Genomic DNA, 26353 nt, shown 5'->3' on the forward strand with positions numbered 1-26353 from the left:
AGCATGCTCGGCCCTCATCATCAGAAGAACTAGATGACAACCCTGACGTATTAGATGATCGGATCAAGCCCTCTTCTGATTCTGAAATGAGACGGGGGAAAGGCTTCTGCTTCCCTGCTTCTTTGAGCTTCTGGACCCCAGAGATTGGATCTCTTGTCTAATTAAGGCTCTGATATTAGTAGTTGTTACTGCAGACTCCTTCTGTAAGGTCTGATTGATACAACTTGGACACAACCTCTTGGGATATGAATTAGGCAGGGGTTGCAAACACAGGGCACATTCCACATGTTTTGATTTACTGGTTCTCTTAGCCTATGAGGGAGAGGTACTGAGAAGGGGTCAGCTTAATAGGTAGAGGATTATATACACTCACCCAGTGAAGCAATGATGGTACCGGTTTAGGAGGTGGAGATGCTGTGCGGCCTCTGGGTAGATCTGTTTCTCTACTCCTTGGTTTCGCTTGTGTGGCAGTCCACTCATTAGAGCATCAACTCCTTTTGCCAGTTGATTTAGTGCTCCTAGCGCTGCTGTCTTTGCTAGTGCTATCCTGCTCTACTGCTGGTGGATGCCCCTCATGCACCGGAGACGACATTACGAGCACATCTGCTCTCTGTCCCGGCACTCTTTTGAATATGCGGCGTTCTCCCCCCGCCGGCCGTACACCGAAAGTACTCCAACTACTTCCGGGTTGGCACAGCAGAGAGCACTTACCCCGGACACACTGCCGCTCCATAGCGGCGTGACGCCGCAGATCCGCACCTCCAGCGTGCTCCCCTCCTTAGGCCGGCCTGCTGCCGGTAATCCTACAGTCGAGAGGGCAGGCTGCATGCAGTGGCTCCCCCGCCGCTGCTCCTGACGCCGCAGCCCCTGGTGTTCTCGCAGTCACCACCCAGGCGGGTGCACAGCCCAGGATCCGTCGTCATGTAGGTATACCTGGGGAATTCCTATAGGAACAGGAAACCAACTGAGGAGGAGAGGGGGACCGCCCTTTTTATATCTGTAGGTTTCTTGTTCCTATGGGTGGGTCCCTCTCTCAAAGTGGGTGCTGTCGTTGCGAAGGTTAAAATTCATGCTTATGATCACATAATCTAGGCATGGTATGCCAATAAATAATAGGAAAGGGCCACCTATACATACATTTATTTTCCAGTCTCGTTTCATAAAGTGGTTCCCTTGACAGTCAGCTGCAGTTGGTTATATGACTGACAGTGAGATAGGGTTTCAGACTCATACATCTTCACACAACAGTAGTATAAAGTGCATGCACCTACCACGGCTGTAACCTGGAGATCAGCACAGCATCTTATAATCCTCCCGGTCTTCGTATATTGCAGAGTGATGGAACTTTGTGAATGGCCTATAGAATTGTATTCACGCGTTCTGTAAACTGCTTACACACTTGCCTTTGAGTCATATAGAAAACACATTCTGAACAATTCACCATACACAATAATTCTTTACATTTTTAAAACAAGCCACCAGCATAAGTTTGATCATCACCTTCTGGAAATTTCTGTTTCTTTTATTCTTTGGAGGCACAAACCACTTTCAATGACTACCTTTCAGTATAACGTATTTTATTCTAATAAATTCTTAAAGTGTCACCATTTATAGTACAGGGATATTTCATGTTACAATGGGCACAAGTTACAATATTTTCAATACATCCTTGGCCACTGTAATCTGAAACGCCATATACAATAGAATAGTACACTAACGCTCCACAGCATATGTAATTGGTTGGCTATCTCAGCCAATCACCAAGTTTGCAACGTCTGGCTCTGTAGCTACACCTCTCCACATGTACTAGCTGTCCTGTCCTGCTTTTTACCTGTGCCAGGATGACAATCTCTTAGTGACACAGGAAATGTATTTAATTTTTTTGATACATTATGTACTTTTCAGGTCCCTGAGGAAGCTCCAACACTACACACAAAGATTCACCAGCTCGTTAACTTTTAGGGTATGTGCACACGTAAATGGAATCTGTGGATTTTTCCACACCTGTTTTGAGAAATCTGCGTTTCACTGGCGGATTTATTGCGGAATTACCGCGGATTTTATGCGTTTTTTTTGCGGATTCCTATTATGGAGCAGGTGTAAACCGCTGTGGAATCCGCACAAAGAATGAACATGCTGCGGAATAAACTCAGCGTTTCCGCGTGTTTTTTTCCACAGCATGTGCACTGCGGATAGTACTGTAAACTCATGGAAAACAGCGTCAAAACCACTGCGGATCCGCAGCAAAATCCGCAATGTGTGCACGTACATTTATAGATCAAGGCCCTTTACTAGTTAAAGGGGCTGTCCACTACTCGACCAAGCCAGTCTCAATTCCAGTGTTTCCCCCAGTAAAATAATAACACCTATACTCCCCTCCGGTGCGAACGTTGTTTCAGCAGTGTCGGCACTGGCTCTCCTGGAGCTCGTGTGAATCACGCGATCCCTGCAGCCAATCAGCCCTGGCTACACTCTCCCTTCCTACAGAATTGACATCTGGAGTGAGATCAGTCATAGCTCTCTGTTCATCTGTGGCAGGCAGAGTGAAGCCAGCCCTGATTGGCCGAAGGGATAGTGCGACATAACAAGGAGCTCCGGGACAGCCCGTGTTGACAACGCCACAATTGAGGCGAGACTAGGCGATATTATTTTACTGGACGGAACAGTGGGATTGAGAAGGGATTGTCGAAGTAGAAGACAACCCTTTAACCTATTGTTTTTCCATTTTTTTCCCTGCCTTCATTTGATATTGTGGGGACTTTGGAATCAATGATTAGCTTTACATAGGATTATGGACCAAGTTAGAATGTTTGCAATGTTCATCCCCAAAGCAAATTGTACTATAAGAACCACTGAACACTTGACAGGGCAGCACGTTTCGTAAACCGCTCATGAAAGACACAGAGTAGGAGCTTTGTCTCCTTTTTTTTCATTTTACCAATGACATGCAGAAAGGACAAAAGTATGGCCAACAGAAGGGCTACAGTCACGTTTATGACATCATTTGGTCCTGAAACAAGTAAGTCTACTACTGCAACAAAAGGCATTAACCAGCTGCATCCTAATGAGCTCCAATGAAAAAGAAAATAAATTAAAGTGTTGTCAGGTCCTAATCGATAAGTCTGCAGTCACTCTGGGTAATTGTAGACTTATGAATCCTCCCCAGCGCATGCACTGTGGGAATTGACTGTTTCTGAGCCGCGACCGGAGGGTATGCATGTGCTTGTTTAGAGCAAGGCCGTGCTCACTTGACGGGCTCTGACCGGGAGTATGTATAACTCATACAAACCCTCCGATCCCGGGTCAGAAATCAGGGAATACCCTCAGTGCATACTGCATGCGCTGGGGGAAAGGGAGGTTCATAGGACTGCAGTCACACAGATTGTCTGCAGTTTACCGTTTTTTTACTGGACAGCTCCTTTAAAGTTACAGTTGCTAATGTAATAAAATATACTCTTCAGATAGAAAACATGGATGTCAGTAAGGTTATCTGGCTAGTGAACTGGCGTTCTACGGCTTACTAGGTCTTAATTCCTTGCGTTTAACGGTATACTGTAGTAGTTGTATAAAGGATAATTCATATTTGGATTCCCTAAATACAATGTATTCTGCATCATTTACCTGTGTTGATGGCAGCCTGACTCGTCCCTACAAATCACCTTCCAAATATCAATACCAGAACCATGAATTTGCAGATCTTAAATACAAATGTTAAATATTCTAAGATTACAACCATATGAACTTTCAGAAATTCAATTTATATAGTAATTTATATGTGTGTAAAAAGTTAAAATATAGGGTATATACAATAGCACATAAGCACAAAGAAGTTCTGCACACACAAAGTAAAAAAAAAATGTTCTGATGCAAACAATACATTATAAGTTTTAAAATACAAAATGTATTTCAAATAGTACATGATAACTCTACTCAACATAAAATATTTTACAAGACCAACAAATTCCAAAACACAAAGGAAGTTTCTGGTTTCAAATGCTGCAGTGAGCGGAGGCGAATAGTAAACCAATGGGGGATTTGCCCGATTTGTACATCTCTTTAATCCTTTTGACTTGGGATAATAAAAAATTACAATAAAATAAATATAAATGTGGAATCAAATATCCCACAATATGTTGCTGGTGATAGGGATTTGAGCTTTAAGAGGTACAGTACTTAAAGTAATGATTGCAGTTTTAAAATTGCTCAGAGTGTCGCTGCTTTTACAGAACACAGGGTATACAAGGGCCAAAACCGAAAATTGTTTTCTTTATATTTCCTTGTGCACCGAGGAGTGCTTTTTTAACGTCCTTTTTCAGTCCTTTAAAACTTCTCTAATGTATCTCAATGTGCTTAGAACAGACATTTTGTTAAAGTTTTGTACAATTATTTAATTAGAGTAGTTACCTTCAACTTGGCAGATGATTGGTGCAATTGCTCAGCAAAATAAAGCAATCACCCCCAAGACACGAGGCAGCTCCTCCACAGGACATTAACATGGTTATGTTCCACATGTTGTGTGGTTGTTTGGACACATCAATAACTGATCGATCTTCTCAAGTATTCTTGGGTCAGTCATAGTGGAGTAAAGTAGACGGGCAGCACAAGGCAGTGCCTTTAGTCAGCTCCCATAATACAGTATATCATTGTACTAAGAGCAACATCCATGAAAGACGCCAGAATGCATTATATATACAAAAACATTCCCTGCAATAACAATGTGGAGCAAACACAGGGAGGGAAAAGCAGAATTGCAAAGAAACAAAATACAATAAAAAAAATAAAATAAAATAAGTCTTTTTTCTTCTTGATCTTGAAAGGTGTTATTTACTCACTTGATTTTGGAGGCAGGAGTTAGGAGCATTCACAGTTTAATGCAAAAAAAGCAAAGATGAATGAAATCCTGTAGTTGCTGTCAGGCAGTTTTGCGCAAAAGGGGGGATATAGAAAATGAAATAATAAAAAAAAATTACAGTTCACCTGGTTTTAGGGTAACCAGTCTCTCCTCAATAGGGGTTCATAAATGTAAATAAATCTGCCCATCTTAGTCAGATTTGTGACAATAAAGGTCTTTAAGTGCTTTCAGTTCTTCAATCAATGTCTTGTTTTGATTTTCGAGGACAGCTACTCTGTTCTCTAAACATTTTACATATTCTTTCTTTTTCCGGCGACACTCCCGAGCAGCTTCCCTGTAAGTATAAAAGCATTTTATTATCAATCGACGAGCAAACAGTACATTAAACAGACTACTAATAACAATATATAGTATGTGTATGGCCCACAGTATGTGTACCCCTGACCAACACACCTGTATGAGCTTTTTGTTTCTAAAACTGACTTGACTAAGGTGGCTATCAAATATAATGGCATATCCATTAGTCACTGAACTCTTCAGGGCCAACCATATTTTCATCTACTTGTTTGATTTCGTGCACTAATTTGCAACTGACGTGATTTAAACATGAATCAGATGACTAAGTCTGCAAGAACAGGACACCGTTGTGCAGGAAAAAGTGGAAGGCAAGATGCAGCCTCAAACTCCGCGCCACAGGTTAGACAAGGAGTAATTTTTAAGTGATGGCATATTCTAGCTATGCTATTGACCGTGTGCATCTTAGCTGTAGCCAATCACTGTGCTGAAATCACTGCTGCAGCGGTAGTGAGTAATCTCTGGACTGAGGGAGGGCGAGAACATGCGGTGTTTGTTATTTTACAGAGTTTGGTGTACAACAAACTGGACAACCCCTTAAAAAAGCAGACTTTATAATCTGCTGAGCAGTTTTAAAGAAGTTTTATGTAGGTAGGATTGATAAGTATAAAGTATGTGCGAATCATAAAATAAAGCTCAAGGCCGAACTTCTACAATGTGTTTCACAGATCAAAAAGTAATGGCCACAATAATAACTGATTAAGGACTCTTTCACACTTCCTGATATTTCTAGTACTAGAAAAAACAGTAGCGGTGCTATCCATGTCAGCGTGTGGCATCCGTGTGACACATACCAGTGCTTGGGAAAAGCAGTAGAGTTAGCGCTGTTCCCAGGCACTGAATTCAATTCTGATGGTTGTCGCTTGGTCACCCTACAACCAGGTGATGCTGATGACAGTTGTAGCACATGCTGCATGGGAATAGATCTAACTACAACTCCCATAATTGTTGCCTGGTCTCCCTGCGATCAGCGTGACCACGTGGTGATGCTGATGAGAGTTGGAGCCAGTACCGACCATCCGTGTATCGAGTGTATTAAATAATGAAAAAAAAAATGGTGTGGGGGTCCCCTTTAATTTTCCTAACCAGCTGAGAGAAAGCAGGAAGCTGGTGTTAATATTCTGGGAAAGGGCGAATAGCCACACAAAGGTTCCTAGCCTATTTATAACAGCTCACCGTTGTTTGCTTAGTCTTTACTGGTTAGTAAAAAAGGGGGGACCCAAAAAATGATGTGGGGGTCCCCTCTAATTTTGCTAACCAGCAAAGGCTAAACTGACAGCTGTGGGCTGATCTTAACCCCTTCACGACATGCGCCGTACTAGTACTGCGCTGCCGGCACTGCATTTCTGCCAGCCGCAGTACTAGTACGGCGCACCGATCACCGCGGTCTCGCGCTGAGCGCCGCGGTGATCGGGTGCAGGTGTCAGCTGTATATGACAGCTGACACCCCGCAGCAATGCCCACGATCAGCGCAAGCGCCGATCGCGGGCATTTAACCCCTCTGATGCCGCTGTCAGTAGTGACAGCGGCATAGAGGGGGATCGTGCAGGGACGGGGGCTCCCTGCGCTCTCCCACCGGAGCAACGCGATGAGATCGCGTTGCTCCGGTGATCCGGAAGGAGTCCCCGGATCCAAGATGGCGGTGGGACTCCTTCCGGGTCATGAAATGACCTGGCTAGCCGGCGCCTGCTGAGAGCTGCTGAGAGCAGGCGCCGGAAAGCCTCCTAAACTTGCCTGTCAGATCGTTGATCTGACAGAGTGCTATGCACACTGTCAGATCAACGATCTGGTCTAATACAGTGATGTCCCACCCTGGGACAATAGTAGAAAGTAAAAAAAAAAAAAAAAAATCCCCAAATAAAGGAAAGAAAAAACATTTCCCAGTAAATCCATTTATGTAAATTAAAAAAAACAATAAAAGTACACATATTTGGTATCGCCGCGTCCGTAACGACCCGCTCTATAAAACTCTCACTAGTTAACCCCTTCAGTGAACACCGCAAAAAATAAAATGAAAAACAAGGCAAAAAAACAACGCTTTATTATCATACAGGCGAACAAAAATGGGAATAACGCGCGATCAAAAAGACGGATATAAATAACCATGGTACCGCTGAAAACGTCATCTTGTCCCGCAAAAAAAAAAACTGCCATACAGCATCATCAGCAGAAAAATAAAAAGTTATAGCTCTCAGAATAAAGCGATGCAAAAACAATTATTTTTTTATATAAAATAGTTTTTATTGTGTAAAAGCGCCAAAACATAAAAAAATTATATAAATGAGGTATCACTGTAATCGTACTGACCTGAAGAATAAAGCTGCTTTATCAATTATACCACACGTGGAACGCTATAAACGCCCCCCCTAAAAGAATTTCAGGAATTGCTGGTTCTTGTTCATTCCGCTTCCCAAAAATCGGAATAAAAAGCAATCAAAAAATCTTATGTGCCCGAAAATGGTACCAATAAAAACGTCAACTCGTCCCGCAAAAAACAAGATCTCACATGACTCTGTGGGCAAAAATATGGATAAATTATAGCTCTCAAAATGTGGTGATGCAAAAACTATTTTTTCCAATAAAAAGCATCTTTTAGTGTGTGACGGCTGCCAATCATAAAAATACGCCAAAAAAACGCTATAAAAGTAAATCAAACCCCCCTTCATCACCCCCTTAGTTAGGGAAATAAAATTTTATTTTTTTTTAATTTATTTCCATTTTCCCATTAGGGTTAGGGCTAGGACTGGGGTTAGGGCTGGGCCTGGGGTTAGGGTTGGGGTTTCAGTTAGAATTGGGGGGTTTCCACTGTTTAGGCACATCAGGGGCTCTCCAAACGCGACATGGCGTCCGATCTCAATTCCAGCCAATTCTGCTTTGAACAAGTAAAACAGTGCTCCTTCCCTTCCGAGCTCTGCCGTGCGCCCAAACAGTGGTTCCCCCCCATATACGGGGTATCAGCGTACTCAGCACAAATTGGACAACAACTTTTGTGGTCCAATTTCTCCTGTTACCCTTGGGAAAAAAAAATGTGGGGGCTAAAATATTTTCGTGGAAAAAAAATATTTTTTATTTTCACGGCTCTGCGTTATTAACTGTAGTGAAACACTTGTTGGTTCAAAGTTCTCACAACACATCTAGATAAATTCCTTGGGGGGGGGGTCTAGTTTCCAATATGGGGTCACTTGTGGGGGGTTTCTACTGTTTAGGTACATCAGGGACTCTGCAAATGCAACATGACGCCTGCAGACCAATCCATCTAAGTCTGCATTTCAAACGGCGCTCCTTCCCTTCCGAGCTCTGCCGTGCGCCCAAACAGTGGTTTCCCCCCATGTATGGGGTATCAGCGTACTCAGGACAAATTGGACAATAACTTTTGTGGTCCAATTTCTCCTGTTACCCTTGGGAAAAAAAAATTGCGAGCTAAAACATCATTTTGTGGGAAGAAAAAATGATTTTTTAATTTTCACGGCGCTACATTCTAAACTTTAGTGAAATAATTGGGGGTTAAAAGTGCTCACCACACATCTAGATAAGTTCCTTAGGGGGTCTTCTTTCCAAAATGGGGTCACTTGTTGGGGGTTTCTACTGTTTAGGCACGTCAGGGGCTCTCCAAACGCGACATGGGTTCCGATCTCAATTCCAGCCAATTTTGCATTGAAAAGTCAAACGGCGCTCCTTCCCTTCCGAGCTCTGCCATGCGCTCAAACAGTGGTTTATCCCCATATATGAAGTATCAGCGTACTCAGGACAAATTGCACAACAACTTTTGGGGTCCAATTTATCCTGTTACCCTTGGGAAAATAAAAAATTTGGGGCGAAAAGATCATTTTTTGTGAAAATTAGTATGAATTTTTTATTTACGGCTCTACATTATAAACTTCTGTGAAGCACTTGGAGGTTCAAAGTGCTCACTACACATCTAGATAAGTTCCTTAGGGGGTCTACTTTCCAAAATGGTGTCACTTGTGGGGGTTTTCCACTGTTTAGGCACGTCAGGGGCTCTCCAATCGCGACATGGGTTCCGATCTCAATTCCAGCAAATCTTGCATTGAAAAGTCAAATGGCGCTCCTTCCCTTCCGAGCTCTGCCATGTGCCCAAACATTGGTTTACCCCAACATGTGGGGTATCGGCGTACTCAGGACAAATTGTACAATGACTTTTGTGGTCCAATTTCTCCTGTTACCCTTGGTAAGATAAAACAAATTGCATCTGAAGTAAACATTTTGTGAAAAAAAAGTTAAATGTTCAATTTATTTAAACATTCCAAAAATTCCTGTGAAGCACCTGAAGGGTTAATAAAATTTTTGAATGTGGTTTTGAGTACCTTGAGGGGTAAAGTTTTTAGAATGGTGTCACTTTTGGGTATTTTCTGTCATATAGACCCCTCAAAGTCACTTCAAGTGTGAGGTGGTCCGTAAAAAAAATGGTTTTGCAAATTTTGTTGCAAAAATGAGAAATCGCTGGTCAACTTTTAACCCTTATAACTCCCTAACAAAAAAAAATTATGTTTCCAAAATTGTGCTGATGTAAAGCAGACATGTGGGAAATGTTGTTTATTAACTATATTATGTGATATAACTCTCTAATTTAAGGGCAGAAAAACGAAAAATTTGAAAATTGCTAAATTTTCATAATTTTCGACAAATTTCTGTTTTTTTCACAAATAAATGCAAGTCATATCGAAGAAGTTTTACCACTATCATGAAGTACAATATGTCACGAGAAAATAATGTCAGAATCACCAGGATCCGTTGAAGCGTTTCAGAGTTATGACCTCATAAAGTGACAGTGGTCAGAATTGTAAAAATTGGCCCTGTCACTTAGGTGAAAACAGGCTTCGGGGTGAAGGGGTTAATAGGCTCGGAATAGGCAATGGATATTGAACCCCCCAGACTAAGAACACCAGCACCCAGCTGCCCCAGAATGGCGCATCCATTAGTTGCGGCAATTCTGGTGCTCAGCCTCGGCTCTTCCCCACTTGCCCTGGAGTGTTGGCAAGTGGGTAATAGTTTTGGGGTTGGTGTCAGCTGTTTTATGTCCGCCGGAATTAAGCCCAACGGGTTAGTAACGGGTTAGTCAGACACCCCCATTACTAACCCTGTAGTCAAAATTAATAGACACAGAAAAAAAATTCTTACTTGGGGGGGGGGGGGGGTGTGACCCTCTTACCCATTTGTTAACCTAAAAATAAAAAATCAACATGATCTTCATTAGCTCACCACACTTTAAACTCACTGCTCACAGATTGAGAAGTTTCTAATGCTGTGAACAGTGAGTAAGGTTACTGCAGTTCATAGGCCGGCTCACTGTTAAATATTAATTATTAATTGAATTATTCAATCCTGTACTGAGCACATTGCTTCTTGCTGACATTACAAAGGGCTATTTCTGTGTATGTATCTCAGAGTATAAGTCAACACCATATAAAGGGGAACACGTGATCTGTAGGACACATTTATAAACATCTCTTAGGAGGGTGTGGGTTTTTTTTGTCACATGGGGGCTGTCACCTCCTGCCTTCACCATCATTCTCCATGGACATCAGACAAGGAAGAAACAGCTGGTAGCGGTAGCCATGATGACCTTCAGATTTCACACAGACTGCTTTTACCATTCAGAACTTTGGGAAAGATGAGTATCAAGTGCTGATATCTACACATGGACAATCTGTTCGTAACTATTTCATCTATTTTTATGTTTTGCTGCAATGTAGTTTTTCTGTGGACAATTCAATAAACCACTACATATTTTATGAGAATATCATGACATTTTTCTTTAAGAGTAATGCACCTGGTGAATAGTCTTGATTAAATAAATGTGCAAAATAAGCATATTTAACATTGGCCAAGCCAGCCAGTTTGGATTTTTTGTGCTATTTTTGCGTGAATTTCTTTCATCTTGCACATGGGGGAAGAGAGAAGAGCTTCGCTAGATATTGTGCAAGTTTTCAGGAATTCCACTTCAAAACTTCAAGTCACAAAGATCTCACAAGAACCTACGAGAAACGGAGACTTTAACAGGTGTCAGACGGATTGACGAGCAATAGCATTGGAGGTGCTGAAGATAGATGTGCTGAAGATCAGAGCCCAGCGTTGTAAAGCAAAGGAACTACAAGCTGAGATATTTAAAGGTAATAAAAATGGATTTAATTAATACATATGCTAAATCAAGTCAGATAGAATTTGTAAGTTTGTACAAATCTAGCTTCAAAATATTTTGGCTTTCTTTATTTGCAAAATGCAAGATAGCAAATCTAAAGTTAGATTCTAATATCTAGGAAAAAAGAAAAAGAGCAACTGAAAAATATATTACATATGGTTTATGTATTTAACGAGTTTGTTACAGAGAAGTCCAAAAAAGACTGTGTAGAATGAATTTCTATGGAAATGGAAATTAATGATGTTCCCAAGATTGACTGTAATGTGGAGAATAAGCAAGATGTGATGCACGTGTCTGTAATGGCCACTCAAGGTGACCTTGACTTTGTGTCTCATGATGAAAAACAAGATGGAGGAAACGTAGGAGACATGACATCTGACAAAGATGATGTACGAGGGACAGATGTAGAAGGGCCACTAAAAATAGAAGACGACTCAGAGGCCCAATCCCAAACTAAATCTAGGAAAATCTTGTTAAAATTATGCAAAATCATTCCTGCATATGATGACAAAATCCATGTGTGCAGAAATTCAAAGATATTTGAGAGTTTTGCTGATAAGTTTGATTTGACTAATGAAGAGAAAAATCAGTTGTTTAAAATGTGGCTTCCAGTAACTTTTTCCAGAACGTTCTCATTAAAAATGCAGAGTGATGAGTTCCATGAAGAAATGACTGATATAGAAAGATTAAAAATTTTGATATTTTGTGGATTAAAAGAAAATTATCCAGATCTTGATATTCTTCTAAAATTGAAGACTGGCCGGAAAAAATGTACTTTTACATTCATGTCCATATTTGAAAGGTTGTACAAGACGGTCATTACGAATTTCAATAAAAAATCAACGATAAATTGTTTTGTAAACAAATTTCGATTCCTAGATCCTGCATCTCGTGTTTTTGCGTCACCAAAAGATTCTTTATTTGAATGTGCGCAATCCCTTGATTTTTCTAGAAAACATGAGAACCTTGAAAGGAAAACAAATCATACTAAGTTTTTTAAAACAGGCAGAATTATATCTTATGAGAAGCCAAAATCAAAATCTCCAAAACTGATCCAAAATCACATCTATGAAGCACGAAGAAAATTACATATTTGTTATAAGCCCTATAAAGAAATGCAGGAGTCCTCCATTGAAGTTGCTTTGAAAGGGTTAAAAGCTGAAGGGCCAGATCGGTCTGTAAAGATGGCGGAAATTGACAGACGGAAGCAGGTGACTATAGGGGGTGAACTGAACACTCCATTATCACAGCTCTTCAAAGAGTCCATAGGGTTAAAAATGACCTTATTAAATAGCGCTTTTCAAGAAATTATTAACAGGGAGTTGAGATTTGGTTTAGGAATTGGCTAAAAATGTAATTATATAATATGATGTGGAGATGAGTTATACAATGTATTATTTATTAATATGTAATTATTTTATACAATATATTTCTGCAGTTATAGTTATATAGTATACAGTAAATACTGTAGCATATTTGTGTAAGTAGAGATTATATTAACTGTATTATTATATGTAAAGTGAAATAATTAGAATTTAATCCAGTAATATTTAGAATTACATTAATTACATTTATTAAATATATACATATGTATAAGATATTTAAATTATTTTGTTTTTAAATAAATATGAAATTAACCTCATCTTTTATTTTTCCTTAGAGCTTTCATTTCAAAGCAGGAATTGAACAAAAAAACTTCTTACATGAATTTATGTTTTTATTTACACAGGAAGTTATAATAACTGCATGATTTTATATATTTAACACTTAAGAAAATAAATAATATATAACTAACAATCTAAAATTTGTGTACTGTCATTTTTGTTCTGTAACATAATCTAAAACTTGTTTTTTTTTCACTGCATGGCATGACATGTCACACCCCTGTTTTAATTTAGAGCTGTAAGAAGAAGTTTTAGAATGGATTCAGTTGCAGGCCCTGTACCAGATATAGCTGTGGAACAAATGCTCAAGTTTTTTATGGATGAGTCCGATCCATAGGTTAAAACATAGCGTAATTGTAGATAGTGTTAGATAATATTTAGGGAATATTCAAAGAAATATTAGAATATTAAATTTAATAGTTTACAATGCGCATTGATAATTAGGATACAATATTTTGGGTTAATATACATGTATTCTTATTCTTTGTATGTGAAATATGTATTGTGAACTTCTATGTGTGTCACAGTCTGAGTGACAGATGAACGTATGAGCAGCTGCTAAGAGTGCACTTAACGTAAGAGTGAAGTTAACGAAGGAGTGACTATAGCGTGGAATGTACAGTATGAAAGAGGCATCATGATTTATGGTATGTTGAGAAAAAGAAAAAAAAAAACCAAAAAAAAAACCTTGAGTTAGAGAAAATAAGATTCAGTTAAATTATTAGAATATTAAGATATATTTAAATATTATCTACTCAACATATATTTCTATATTTCTTTAGTAATTATTATTATTTGATTTAGTTAATAGTGAATAAGTGCAATCACACATCAATATGGTTTATCAAGAAAATCTACATTTAGAATAATTTTTCCAAATTATAATTTTATGATAGTCAGTGTTTTTTTAGTTACATAGATGGGTACACATCTTCAAACAAAGATATGGCATAAGGCTGACATGACAGTTACAAAATTAATTATTTTTGATTTTGGTTTTTACAACTTAATTTTTTCGTAAAATAATAATTTTTTGATATTAAGGGGGAAATGTGTTTTTGATCCAGATTACATCATCGCATTTCATCAATACCTCTTCTTCACACATTTTAATAAAGAAGAAATATTAATAAGGTACTATTGGGTACAATAACATTAAGTGTTATAAAAGTTATTTTTTTTCTAATGAAGGGTATTATATGCAAAGTTGCATAATTTCAATATTTTGGTAATCCAAGGTTATGACAACATCTAAATGATGAAAATATTAAGGAAATGTGTTATTGAGACATAACCTCTGCATTTATCATCAACATATAAGGCCTTATTTTTATTCTCATTTTTATTTTTCATTTTTTCTTCAATTTTTATTCTCATTTTTATTTTCCATTTTTTATTTATTCTTCAATTTTTATTCTTAATTTTTATTTTTTATCTCAAGAAAAAAAAAAATCAATATTTAATAAAGTAATGTCTAATACAAAATATTGCTTTATTGAATATAATAATCATATGGTTTCATTATGTAAGAAAGGTTTCAATTCTGGGTTGAATACAACAATTTTTTCACTCATTCATTTATTTATTCATATACATATACCGTATTTTCCGGCGTATAAGACGACTTTTTAACCCCTGAAAATCTTCTTAAAAGTCGGGGGTCGTCTTATACGCCGGGTATCGCCTTGTACGCCGGGTGTATATGGTGGGTGGGGGTGGGAGCGGCCATTTTCCCGGAGGCCACCGCATTGTACCGATGGAGCTGCCAGCGGGGCCTCCGGGCTTTACGGAGATGCCGGAGGAGCCCCGACTGCATGAAGATACGCCGCCACCCCACAGCACCAGAGGCCCCACACTGCAGAAGAGGAGCCGCCACCCCACAGCACAGCAGCCGCCGCTCCCAGCACAGAGACCCCACGCTGCAGCGCTACGATGAGGTAATGGGGGAAACTCACTTTCCTGTGAGACGCCCCCTCGTCGTCATCAGGACCACTCCCCCCCCCCCCCAAAAAAAAAGGCACATATTCACCGGCCCTATAAGACGACATAGGGTGTTATAAGAAGACCCCCGACTTTTAAGAAGATTTTATATTTTAACTGGTAAAGTTGGGGGGTCGTCTTATACGCCCAGTCGTCTTATACGCCGGAAAATAAGTATTCTTATTTTGGTTCATGGCTACACATTCTTACATATTATTGGTCTAATAAATATAGTTTATTAATAAAGTTTTAGTAATAAAATACTTGTTACATAAAAGACACATTGACATCTTTGGGTTCAAAAAGAAATTACACCTATGACATAAAAATGTCCTATCACATGAAGAATATGATAACTAATGTATTATCATTTATTATTATTATTTTATTTTTCCAAATATGAATGACATATTAATATTTTGATAATAATTATATGGATATTATTGATTGCTATGGTAAGCTATGATATTATAGGTTAGGAAAATTACCAGATTGGTATAGAATAGGGAATGAAGACTTCAATCAAGATACTGAAGTTACGTTAATAAAGATTTTTCATATTTTTAAATTCAATTCATTCTTCAAAGTTGCAAGAAGGAAAAGCCATTATCCAGAAGTTCCACAAGGTAACAATGCTATGATTTCTGAATAATAATAGACTGTGTCAAATACAATTCATGTCACCACTCACAACTATGAGAACAGTATCTAAACGGACAACCACAATTGGAGAGGACGATGATCCTATGATGCTAAGATGAACTGTGTTATTATGTTTTATCATGTTCCAGTGGTTTTCTATCACCTATAAGACTTCCATGAAAGCTGGTGAACAATCAGGTAATTGTCAGGACGCTACAACCCCGACATGTGTCCTGTGCACTAAAGACTGGTTATGGTGCTATGTTTAGCAAGGAAGAGTCAATGTAACCCTTGCTGTGCCGACCAAAGACGTCACACTTGTTCCAAGACTAATGCGAATGATATGGAGATTCCAGATCCAAGGCGAGCCATTGTAAGTCCAGGTCTTTAAAGGGGACACTGCACAGTTATTAAAGCTACATTTCATCTATGAACTTTGTTTTCTTATCAACATTTCAATTTATGGACTTTGATTGACACATGACACAGTCTCTACAATATCTACATGATATCATCTATTTCATAAGAATTATAATAAAGATTGTTTTAAAAGAACCAAGAAGAAAACATCAAGATAAAGACCAGATGACATCAGAGGATGATCAGACCAGAGATGCTTCAAGTAGATATAGGGAAGTATAATTATATATTTTATATGAATATTGGTCACGGCTTACCATAACATGAATTTACATATCAGTATGTTATTGAGTACGTATAACAAGCCATTATTATTATTATTTATATTATTATTTACTACATTATTTTGCCAAAGAAGAAGAAAAGAAGAAGATTTTATTAATATATTTACTTTGAGGGTTCCAATCAATGTCTGTCACCCTCAAAAGGGGGAATTGTTAAATATTAATTGAATTCATCAATCCTGTACTGAGCACATTGCTTCTTGCTGACATTACAAAGGGCAATTTCTGTGTATGTATCTCAGAGTATAAGTCAACACCATATAAAGGGGAACACATGATGTGTAAGACACATTTATAAACGTCTCTTAGGAGGGTGTGGTTTTTTTTTTTATCACGTGGGGGCTGTCACCTCCTGCCTTCACCATCATTCTCCATGGACATCAGACAAGGAAGAAACAGCTGGTAGCGGTAGCCATGATGACCTTCAGATGGCTTTTACCATTCAGAACTTTGGGAAAGATGAGTATCAAGTGCTGATATCTACACATGGACAATCTGTTCGTAACTATTTCATCTATTTTTATGTTTTGCTGCAATGTGGCTTTTCTGTGGACAATTCAATAAACCACTACATATTTTCTGAGAATATCATGACATTTTTCTTTAACCCCTTCGCGACATGCACCGTAGTAGAACTGCGCTGCCGGCACTGCATTTGTGCCAGCCGCAGTACTAGTACGGCGCATCGATCACCGCGGTCTCGCGCTGAGCGCCACGGTGATCGGGTGCGGGTGTCAGCTGTATATGACAGCTGACACCCTGCAGCAATGCCCATGATCGGCGCTAGCGCCGATCGCGGGCATTTAACCCCTCTGATGCCGCTGTCAGTAGTGACAGCAGCATAGAGGGGGATCGCGCAGGGACGGGGGCTCCCTGCGCTCTCCCACCGGAGCAACGCGATGAGATCGCGCTGCTCCGGTTGCTCCGGAAGGAGTCCCCGGATCCAAGATGGCCGCGGGACTCCTTCCGGGTCATGAAATCACCTGACTTGCCGGCGCCTGCTGAGAGTTCCTAATAGCAGGCGCCGGCAAGCCTCTGGAACGTGCCTGTCAGATCGTTCATCTGACAGAGTGCTATGCACACTGTCAGATCAACGATCTGATCTAAAACAGTGATGTCCCACCCTGGGACAATAGTAGAAAGTAAAAAAAAAATAGGATGTTTAAAAATAAAATAAAAAAATCCCCAAATAAAGAAAAAAAAAAGCATTTCCCAATAAATCAATTTATTTATGTAAATTAAAAAAAAACAATAAAAGTACACATATTTGGTATCGCCACGTCCGTAACGACCCGATCTATAAAACTATCCCACTAATTAACCCCTTCAGTGAACACCGCAAAAAAAATAAATAAAAAAGGCAAAAAACGCTTTATTATCATACAGGCGAACAAAAACTGGAATAACACGCGATCAAAAAGACGGATATAAATAACCATGGTACCGCTGAAAACGTCATCTTGTCACGCAAAAAAAAAGCCGCCATACAGCATCATCAGCAGAAAAATAAAAAAGTTATAGCTCTCAGAATAAAGCGATGCAAAAACAATTATTTTTTTATATAAAATAGTTTTTATTGTGTAAAAGCGCCAAAACATAAAAAAAATTACATAAATGAGGTATCGCTGTAATCGTACTGACCTGAAGAATAAAGCTTCTTTATCAATTTTACCACAAGTGGAATGGTATAAACGCCCCCCCTAAAAGAATTTCAGGAATTGCTGGTTTTTGTTCATTCCGCCTCCCAAAAATCGGAATAAAAAGCGATCAAAAAATGTCATGTGCCCGAAAATGGTACCAATAAAAACGTCAACTCGTCCCGCAAAAAACAAGATCTCGCATGACTCTGTGGGCCAAAATATGGATAAATTATAGCTCTCAAAATGTGGTGATGCAAAAACTATTTTTTGCAATAAAAAGCGTCTTTTAGTGTGTGATGTCTGCCAACCATAAAAATCCGCCAAAAAACGCTATAAAAGTAAATCAAACCCACCTTCATCACCCCCTTAGTTAGGGAAAAATAATAAAATTTAAAAAAATGTATGTATTTCCATTTCCCCATTAGGGTTAGGGCTAGGGTTAGGGCTGGGGTTAAGATTTCAGTTAGAATTGGGGAGTTTCCACTGTTTAGGCACATCAGGGGCTCTCCAAACGCGACATGACGTCCGATCTCAATTCCAGCCAATTCTGCTTTGAATAACTAAAACAGTGCTCCTTCCCTTCCGAGCTTTACCGTGCTCCCAAACAGGGGTTTACCCCAACATATGGGGTATCAGCGTTCTCAGGACAAGTTGGACAACTTTTGGGGTCCAATTTGTGCTGTTACACTTGGGAAAATAAAAACGTGGGGGCTAAAATATCATTTTCGTGGAAAAAAAAAATATTTTTTTTTTCACGGCTCTGCGTTATAAACTGTAGTGAAACACTTGTTGGTTCAAAGTTCTCACAACACATCTAGATAAGTTCCTTGGGGGGTCTAGTTTCCAATATGGGGTCACTTGTGGGGGGTTTCTACTGTTTAGGTACATCAGGGGCTCTGCAAATGCAACATGACGCCTGCAGACCAATCCATCTAAGTCTGCATTTCAAAAGGCGCTCCTTCCCTTCCGAGCTCTGCCGTGTGCCCAAACAGTGGTTCCCCCCCATATATGGGGTATCAGCGTACTCAGGACAAATTGGACAATAACTTTTGTGGTCCAATTTCTCCTGTTACCCTTGGGAGAAAAAAAAATTGCAGGCTAAAACATCATTTTGTGGAAAGAAAAAATGAGTTTTTAATTTTCACAGCGCTACATTCTAAACTTTAGTGAAACAATTGGGGGTTAAAAGTGCTCACCACACATCTAGATAAGTTCCTTAGGGGGTTTTCTTTCCAAAATGGGGTCACTTGTGGGGGGTTTCTACTGTTTAGGCACGTCAGGGGCTCTCCAAACACGACATGGGTTCCGATCTCAATTCCAGCCAATTTTGCATTGAAAAGTCAAACGGCGATCCTTCCCTTCCGAGCTCTGCCATGCGCTCAAACAGTGGTTTATCCCCATATATGAAATATCAGCGTACTCAGGACAAATTGCACAACAACTTTTGGGGTCCAATTTATCCTGTTACCCTTGGGAAAATAAAAAATTTGGGGCAAAAAGATCATTTTTTGTGAAAATTAATATGAATTTTTTTTTACGGCTCTACATTATAAACTTCTGTGAAGCACTTGGAGGTTGAAAGTGCTCACCACACATCTAGATTAGTTCCTTAGAGGGTCTACTTTCCAAAATGGTGTCACTTGTGGGGGTTTTCCACTGTTTAGGCACATCAGGGGCTCTCCAATCGCGACATGGGTTCCGATCTCAATTCCAGCAAATCTTGCATTGAAAAGTCAAATGGCGCTCCTTCCCTTCCGAGCTCTGCCATGTGCCCAAACATTGGTTTACCCCAACATGTGAGGTATCGGTGTACTCAGGAGAAATTGTACAACGACTTTTGTGGTCCAATTTCTCCTGTTACCCTTGGTAAAATAAAACAAATTAGATCTGAAGTAAAAATTTTGTGAAAAAAAAGTTAAATGTTCAATTTTTTTTAAACATTCCAAAAATTCCTGTGAAGCACCTGAAGGGTTAATAAACTTTTTTAATGTGGTTTTGAGTACCGTATTTTCCGGTGTATAAAATGACTTTTTAACCCCTAAAAATTGTCCTAGAAGTCGGGGGTCATCTTATACGCCGGGTACGGCGTGTGAGCGATCCTGAATGTTCCCAGGGTCTGAAGGAGAGGAAACTCTCCTTCAGGCCCTGGGATCCATATTCATGTAAAAAATAAAGAATAAAAATAAAAAATATGGATATACTCACCCCTCCGAGAAGCCTGGCTGTCACCGCTGCAAGCGTCTGCCTCCGTTCCAAAGAATTGCAGAGCGTGAAAGACCTTCGATGACGTCACGGTCAGGTGACCGGTCACATGAGCGGTCACGGACCAATCACAGGACCGTGACGTCATCGAAGGTCCTTCACCCTCTGCAATTCTTAGGAACGGAGGCAGACGCTTGCAGGCTTCTCGGAGGGGTGAGTATATCCATATTTTTTATTCTTTATTTTTCACATGAATATGGATCCCAGGGCCTGAAGGAGAGTCCCCTCTCCTTCAGACCCTGGGAACCACACGCCGTATAAGATGACTGGGCGTATAAGATGACCCCCGTCTTATACGGCGGGTATATCCCAAATTCCATATTTTATATGGAAAAGTTGGGGGTCGTCTTATACGCCCAGTCGTCTTATACACCAGAAAATACGGTACCTTGAGGGGTGCAGTTTTTAGAATGGTGTCACTTTTGGGCATTTTCTGTCATATAGACCCCTCAAAGTCACTTCAAGTGTGAGGTGGTCCGTTAAAAAAATGGTTTTGCAAATTTTGTTGCAAAAATGAGAAATCGCTGGTCAACTTTTAACCCTTATAACTCCCTAACAAAAAAAAAATTATGTTTCCAAAATTGTGCTGATGTAAAGCAGGCATGTGGGAAATGTTGCTTATTAACTATATTATGTGATATAACTCTCTAATTTAAGGGCATAAAAACTAAAAGTTTGAAAATTGCTAAATTTTCATAATTTGACAAATTTTTGTTTTTTTCACAAATAAATGCAAATCATATCGAAGAAGTTTTACGACTATCATGAAGTACAATATGTCACGAGAAAACAATGTCAGAATCACCAGGATCCGTTGAAGCGTTTCAGAGTTATGACCTCATAAAGTGACAGTGGTCAGAATTGTAAAAATTGGCCCTGTCACTTAGGTGAAAACAGGCTTCGGGGTGAAGGGGTTAAGAGTAATGCACCTGGTGAATAGTCTTGATTAAATAAATGTGCAAAATAAGCATATTTAACACTCACACAGAGCTTACCAAAGGAACCGTTGCCTGTGACCTGCGGTAACCTTAATTACGTCACTGCAGCCGCGTTTTCACACTAAGCTCAGTGTGTTTTGGCTGGCGTGGTGAGTTGTCACATTACTGGATGTAGCAGTTAGGTGATTGTTGGGGAACTTGGTCTGGGAGGAGGCCAATATCCATGGCCCCTTCCCAGCCTATTAATATCAGCTCACTGTTGTTAGTTTAGCTTTTGCTGGTTAGTGAAAGTAGTAGGGTGGACTCCACGTCACTTTTTTTTGGGTCCCCCCATTTTTAGTAACCAGCTGTGAGCTGTTATTAATAGGCTGAGAACTTTTATGGCCATTGGCCTCTTGCCAGAATATCAGCACCATCCCCCAGTTGTCGGCTTTCTCAGCTGGTTAGGAAAAGTAAGGGGGACCACACATTGTGTATTACGCATATTAATTCATTAAAAAAAAAAAAAAAAAAAGACTCCAACTCTCCAGTGTCTATTCCCAAGTGGCGTGTGCCAACTACAACCGTTATAAGAATCGCCTAGTGACGCTGATCACAGCACAGGGAAACTAGGTGACACTGATGAGAGCTGGATTCAGCACCCGGCATCTGGGAACAGCGCAAACTGTAAAGCTTTTCCCAGACGCCAGTACGTGTCATACTTATGACACAGAGATATCATCCTTCTGCATGCGTTGTGGGGCGTACTGTGGACCGTGCTGTTGGCAAAAAACGAACGTGTCTACATGTTTTGCACGCGGTCCATGGAAACACACTTACATTTGCGCAGACCCACAGATTTGAAAGGGTCTGCGTGTGTAAGTGTCTCCAGTACATGGGAAAAGTAACCACATGTACTGAAGATACTGACGTGTGAAAGGTGCCTAATGCATATTAGTCCAGATAAAATCAGGAGTATGAATGCCCTTCTCATAGTCTGGTAGATCTTATTAGTCCAAACAGCGCACTAAGCTGAGAATGCAAGCAACAATCTGTGATCATACAATGAAATATTACAGGAAATTGTAGAATTGCTAACAATTTTTCTTAAGTAAGCACTTATTGACAGCCCCCAACCTCCCCTCCCCCAAAAAAACAAACACCACCACTATACTATACCTGTTCTTCATAAGTCTCACTTCTCTCTTCCGTGCAGCTTCCTCAGCAGGCTGAGCAGGGATTGCTGGAGATGACGCCATGACCACTCCTGGTGCAATCGTGCTTGTGGGTGCGGTGCGTATCTGGTAAGTCTGTACATCTCCCGAGGCTGCTATAGTGGGGGTGGGGGGGAAATAAAATAATGTTAGCCTAAAAATAAAATCCTGCACAGTATGCGGTGCATTTCACACTATGCGTGGATGGGGTTTGGTAGTCTATTGTAATATAAATCATTACATCACCTTTGTGAGGCCGAATAGGGCAGTATCACAAGATCACACATGTTAGTTGCAGGAGGTTTTTAGCTTGGCCCTAACTGTGACAAGTCATTATAAATGCATATAAAATGGAGCAAAAAAGGGACAGACACCTAGAAATGATGCAAATGAAGGTGATGCTTATTAGAGCTGTCAGTATCAGAACAAGGGTATTCTGGAATGTGGAACCTGGGGGACACCACCAGGATAATGGCAATGGCCATAATAAAAGGGCTGCTGAGTAACATAAATAAATCAAGTCCCACAATGGTCTTTTCTGAATTTGTAGGGTGAGACAATAAAAATTACAATGAACAAAAAAATAAAATAAATGATTTATACAAGTGATTATCCCTCCCCCCCCCCAGGGAAAAAAAAGCTAGATCTAAACCTAAAATGGACTTGTAGTACAACAGCAAAATTAAAATTATATGTCTGGGAATGGTATAAAAATGCTACAAAAATCATGAGTACAGTTCACTGCACTCTGAGTTTGACACCAGTGTACAGGCAGCAGGAATGCCATGCTACACCTGGGCAGGTATACTTAGTCTACGTTCACATTTGCGGTCTGCACCGCAGCGTCGCCGCATGCGTCATGCGCCCCTATATTTAACATGGGGGCGAATGGACATGCGTCGCACTTGCGTTTTGCGCCGCATGCGTCCGGGCGCAGAGGACGCAGCAAGTTGCATTTTTGCTGCATCCAAAATCAATCAAAAAAAGGACGCATGCGGCGCAAAACGCAGCGTTGTGCATGCGTTTTGCTGCGTTTTTGTTTGCGTTGTGCGTTGCGGCGCCGACGCTGCGGCGCACAACGCAAATGTGAACGTAGCCTTAGAAAGGTGCCTTGTGTCTGTAGTGCCTATAATTAGGATAATACTTGGTATGCCATCAGGTTTTATCATACATGGTAAATGAACTGGCAGGCAATTTAGCTTGAAGGGGTGGTCTGGAACTAAAATATATTTAAAATTCTTAATGCCCATCTAACATACTTTAAAGGGGCTGTCCGGTATATTTTTTTTGTACTACTTCCTCTTTGATGGCACTTTGTTTGAGAATTCCAGTCCATGCTGGGATAGAAAAACGAGTCATCACTACCACAGCCTCTGTCCCCACCCTGACATATGCAATATGCACAGTGAAAGTCCGTTCACTCGCCAGCTCTGATCAAAAGTAAAGAGTCTGTAATAGAGTGCGTTGTCAGTGTGCATTGTAAGTAGAATACTCAGAAAAAATACTCGTAATTGGACACATGATAGTGAATAAACCTGATATACCTGTGACTGTTACAAACTTGTGTGTAAATTGGGCAAATCACGATAGTATTATAACAAAATGGTGTATCTCTCCCATAGTTTAGCAATTACACACTATGGAATCAATAGAGAAATCTGAAATAAATCACATCTTAACATTAGAATGATAAAATGTCAACTTGTTCTTTACGCTCGTGTACATTTGCCCTTGTAAAAAGCATTAGCAAAACAAAACAAAAAAATGCAGTGACCCAAGCAAAGCCTTAGATACACAACTAAAAAAAGAAAAATCTTCATAGACAGATTTATGTTGAAGTTACTGCAAAACCCCCCCCCCCCTTTTTTTTAAGACCGCGTAAATAAGAAAAAAAAAAAAATGAGAGAGAATGAATAGAGATGTGGGAACCCCAACGTTGGTGATCAATGGCAGCCTTGACAATCTGACATTTATCACCTTACCCTGTTAATAGTGTCTACTGCGTGGGTGGACTATGGCTTTACATAGGGAATAAAGGCTACAAATAAAAAAGGACAGTGCAAGTGAGCTTGGTTTGAATCCGTAAAAAAATCAATACATTTTAGGGCTTGCTGAAGATTTTCAAGCCCAGAAGGTTCAGTGTATTTGGAGTAGATTATCCCCTTTGTAATGAAACCCACAGTCAAATCAGTAAATAGAAAACTCAAGAGGTCCCAACCAGCGGCCCCTGCAGAAACATTGCCACAGGCTTTTCCCTTCAATGCCAGTGAGGGATCTAATACACCAGGACCCTAAACTTCTGATGCAAGCAGAATTATAAGGGCTATGGTATGGCCAACTCTACATCCGCAGGTGCCACAAAAATAATATGGATTAGCCAAGGATCAGCAGAAAATTGACAAAACACTTTTAGGAAGACCCAAGGTAGTTGTGGGTAAACTGTAGACCTATGGTGAAAGGAAGTGAGATGGTGGGATGAACAAGGGATGGCTATGAAGATGACATGCACGTATCAAATCCTTGTTGACAACTGAAAACTTAATCATTAGCCATTACTAGCTTGACAGAAAAATAAATTACTATAGGGGAGACTACAGAGGAAAGCCTCCTCTGTTTCTTGTGCAGGTCACTGATTATTCAGTGACCTGAGCCGAAATCTTGATCTGTGTATGTACATCTTTGGTGGCATTTTATTGAAGTCATGTACACAAGATGCCGGCTCCCACTGCACACGTGCAGCCCACACAATGATGGCGGTGGTGTGGAATTTTAAAAAGGAGGCAGGTCACTGAATAATCAGTGACCTGCACAAGAGGCTGAAGAGGCTGGTGGTGCTGGGCGAGAGGGAACGAGAAAAAGACCCTATGGACATAGCCTTCTTAAGTAAAGTTACCGTAAACCAGTTACACGAATGCAGAAACAACACATCACGTTACATCCCTTACCTTGTACAACAACTTGGTTACTTGGGACAAGAATTTGCTGTCCGTCGGTGGTCTGTGCATATTGTAAGATGGTGGGCTGAGATGCAGCTGTGTTGGCCATAGTTAATGTCTGAAGCCCTTGGACTCCATCTGTACCATTGTTGGCAAGTTGTATAGCTCCTCCCTGAGTAATGGCAACTAAATCAGAAATATACAGCACGGTATAATCATAAGAAAAAGTGTTTGAAAAATATTAGCAAGAAACTTATGGCCACTTCCATCTCTGACAAGCAAGTTCAGTCAATGTGTTACAAGGCTACAACTTGCAGATCTTTCACCCAAAATGAAGCAGCTGTTATTTGCAGAAAGACGTGTGAATGTGTATTGCTGTCAGACCTGGTCATGGTCACACGGGTGCGTTCTTACACTATCCAGTATCCCAAACATAAGGTCCATGTGCACACTGTTGCATATGCAGCAGATGTTCAGAATTACAGTTGTGGTGTTGTGAATGAGATTTTGAGAAATCTGCAGTGTAGTGACTGGCACTACGTACCAGGGATCTTTCCGTCTGTGATGCAAAAAATTTACTTCACACAGTTTGGAAAATTAATGTGTCAGCATGCCAGCCTTCAGGATGCTGCCTGCTGATATCCACACATGAGCCACACAGAAGGGGGCACTACAGCAAATTAGTGTAGAAAGGAGGTATGTTTTTAATCCCCCATATATAATGATGCTACTGCCCTCTCTTTTGGGACAATTTATTCTTGAAAACTATCCTTAGAGAAAGCAAAATGCCCATCAGGGTGAAAAACCACACATCCCTTTTTTTCACCAAAGTAGACACACGTACTTTTTCTTAGTGTGGCTACGTGACAGGTACCCCATCTATTTCTTGGTGCCGGGTCGCATTTGTTTGAACACATCCTTGGATAACCACCTATGAGAAATCTTATTCTTGCTACTATGAAGAGGGACATAATTAAGGCCTCTTTTACACTTCTGTTTTTTACAATCAGTCACAGTCAAAATGTTGA

General features: G+C 40.1%; 1 protein-coding gene across 2 annotated transcripts in view; it reads right to left on the bottom strand.

Annotated features, from left to right (window-relative positions):
• Positions 1–3737: 3737 nt before the first annotated feature.
• The window catches only part of CREB1 (cAMP responsive element binding protein 1), a 162121-nt gene continuing 139505 nt past the window's right edge, over positions 3738–26353 (bottom strand). For both annotated transcript variants that reach the window (XM_077275727.1, XM_077275728.1), the window contains 3 exons: positions 25335–25511; positions 22355–22505; positions 3738–5186 (listed from right to left, as the gene is read on the bottom strand). In XM_077275727.1, coding sequence (XP_077131842.1) covers positions 5042–5186; positions 22355–22505; positions 25335–25511 — 473 coding nt within the window. In that variant the 3' untranslated portion in view covers positions 3738–5041. The remainder of the gene's footprint in view (positions 5187–22354; positions 22506–25334; positions 25512–26353) is intronic.

The sequence above is a fragment of the Ranitomeya variabilis genome, chromosome 7 (assembly GCF_051348905.1).
Source record: "Ranitomeya variabilis isolate aRanVar5 chromosome 7, aRanVar5.hap1, whole genome shotgun sequence".
Taxonomy (NCBI): domain Eukaryota; kingdom Metazoa; phylum Chordata; class Amphibia; order Anura; family Dendrobatidae; genus Ranitomeya; species Ranitomeya variabilis.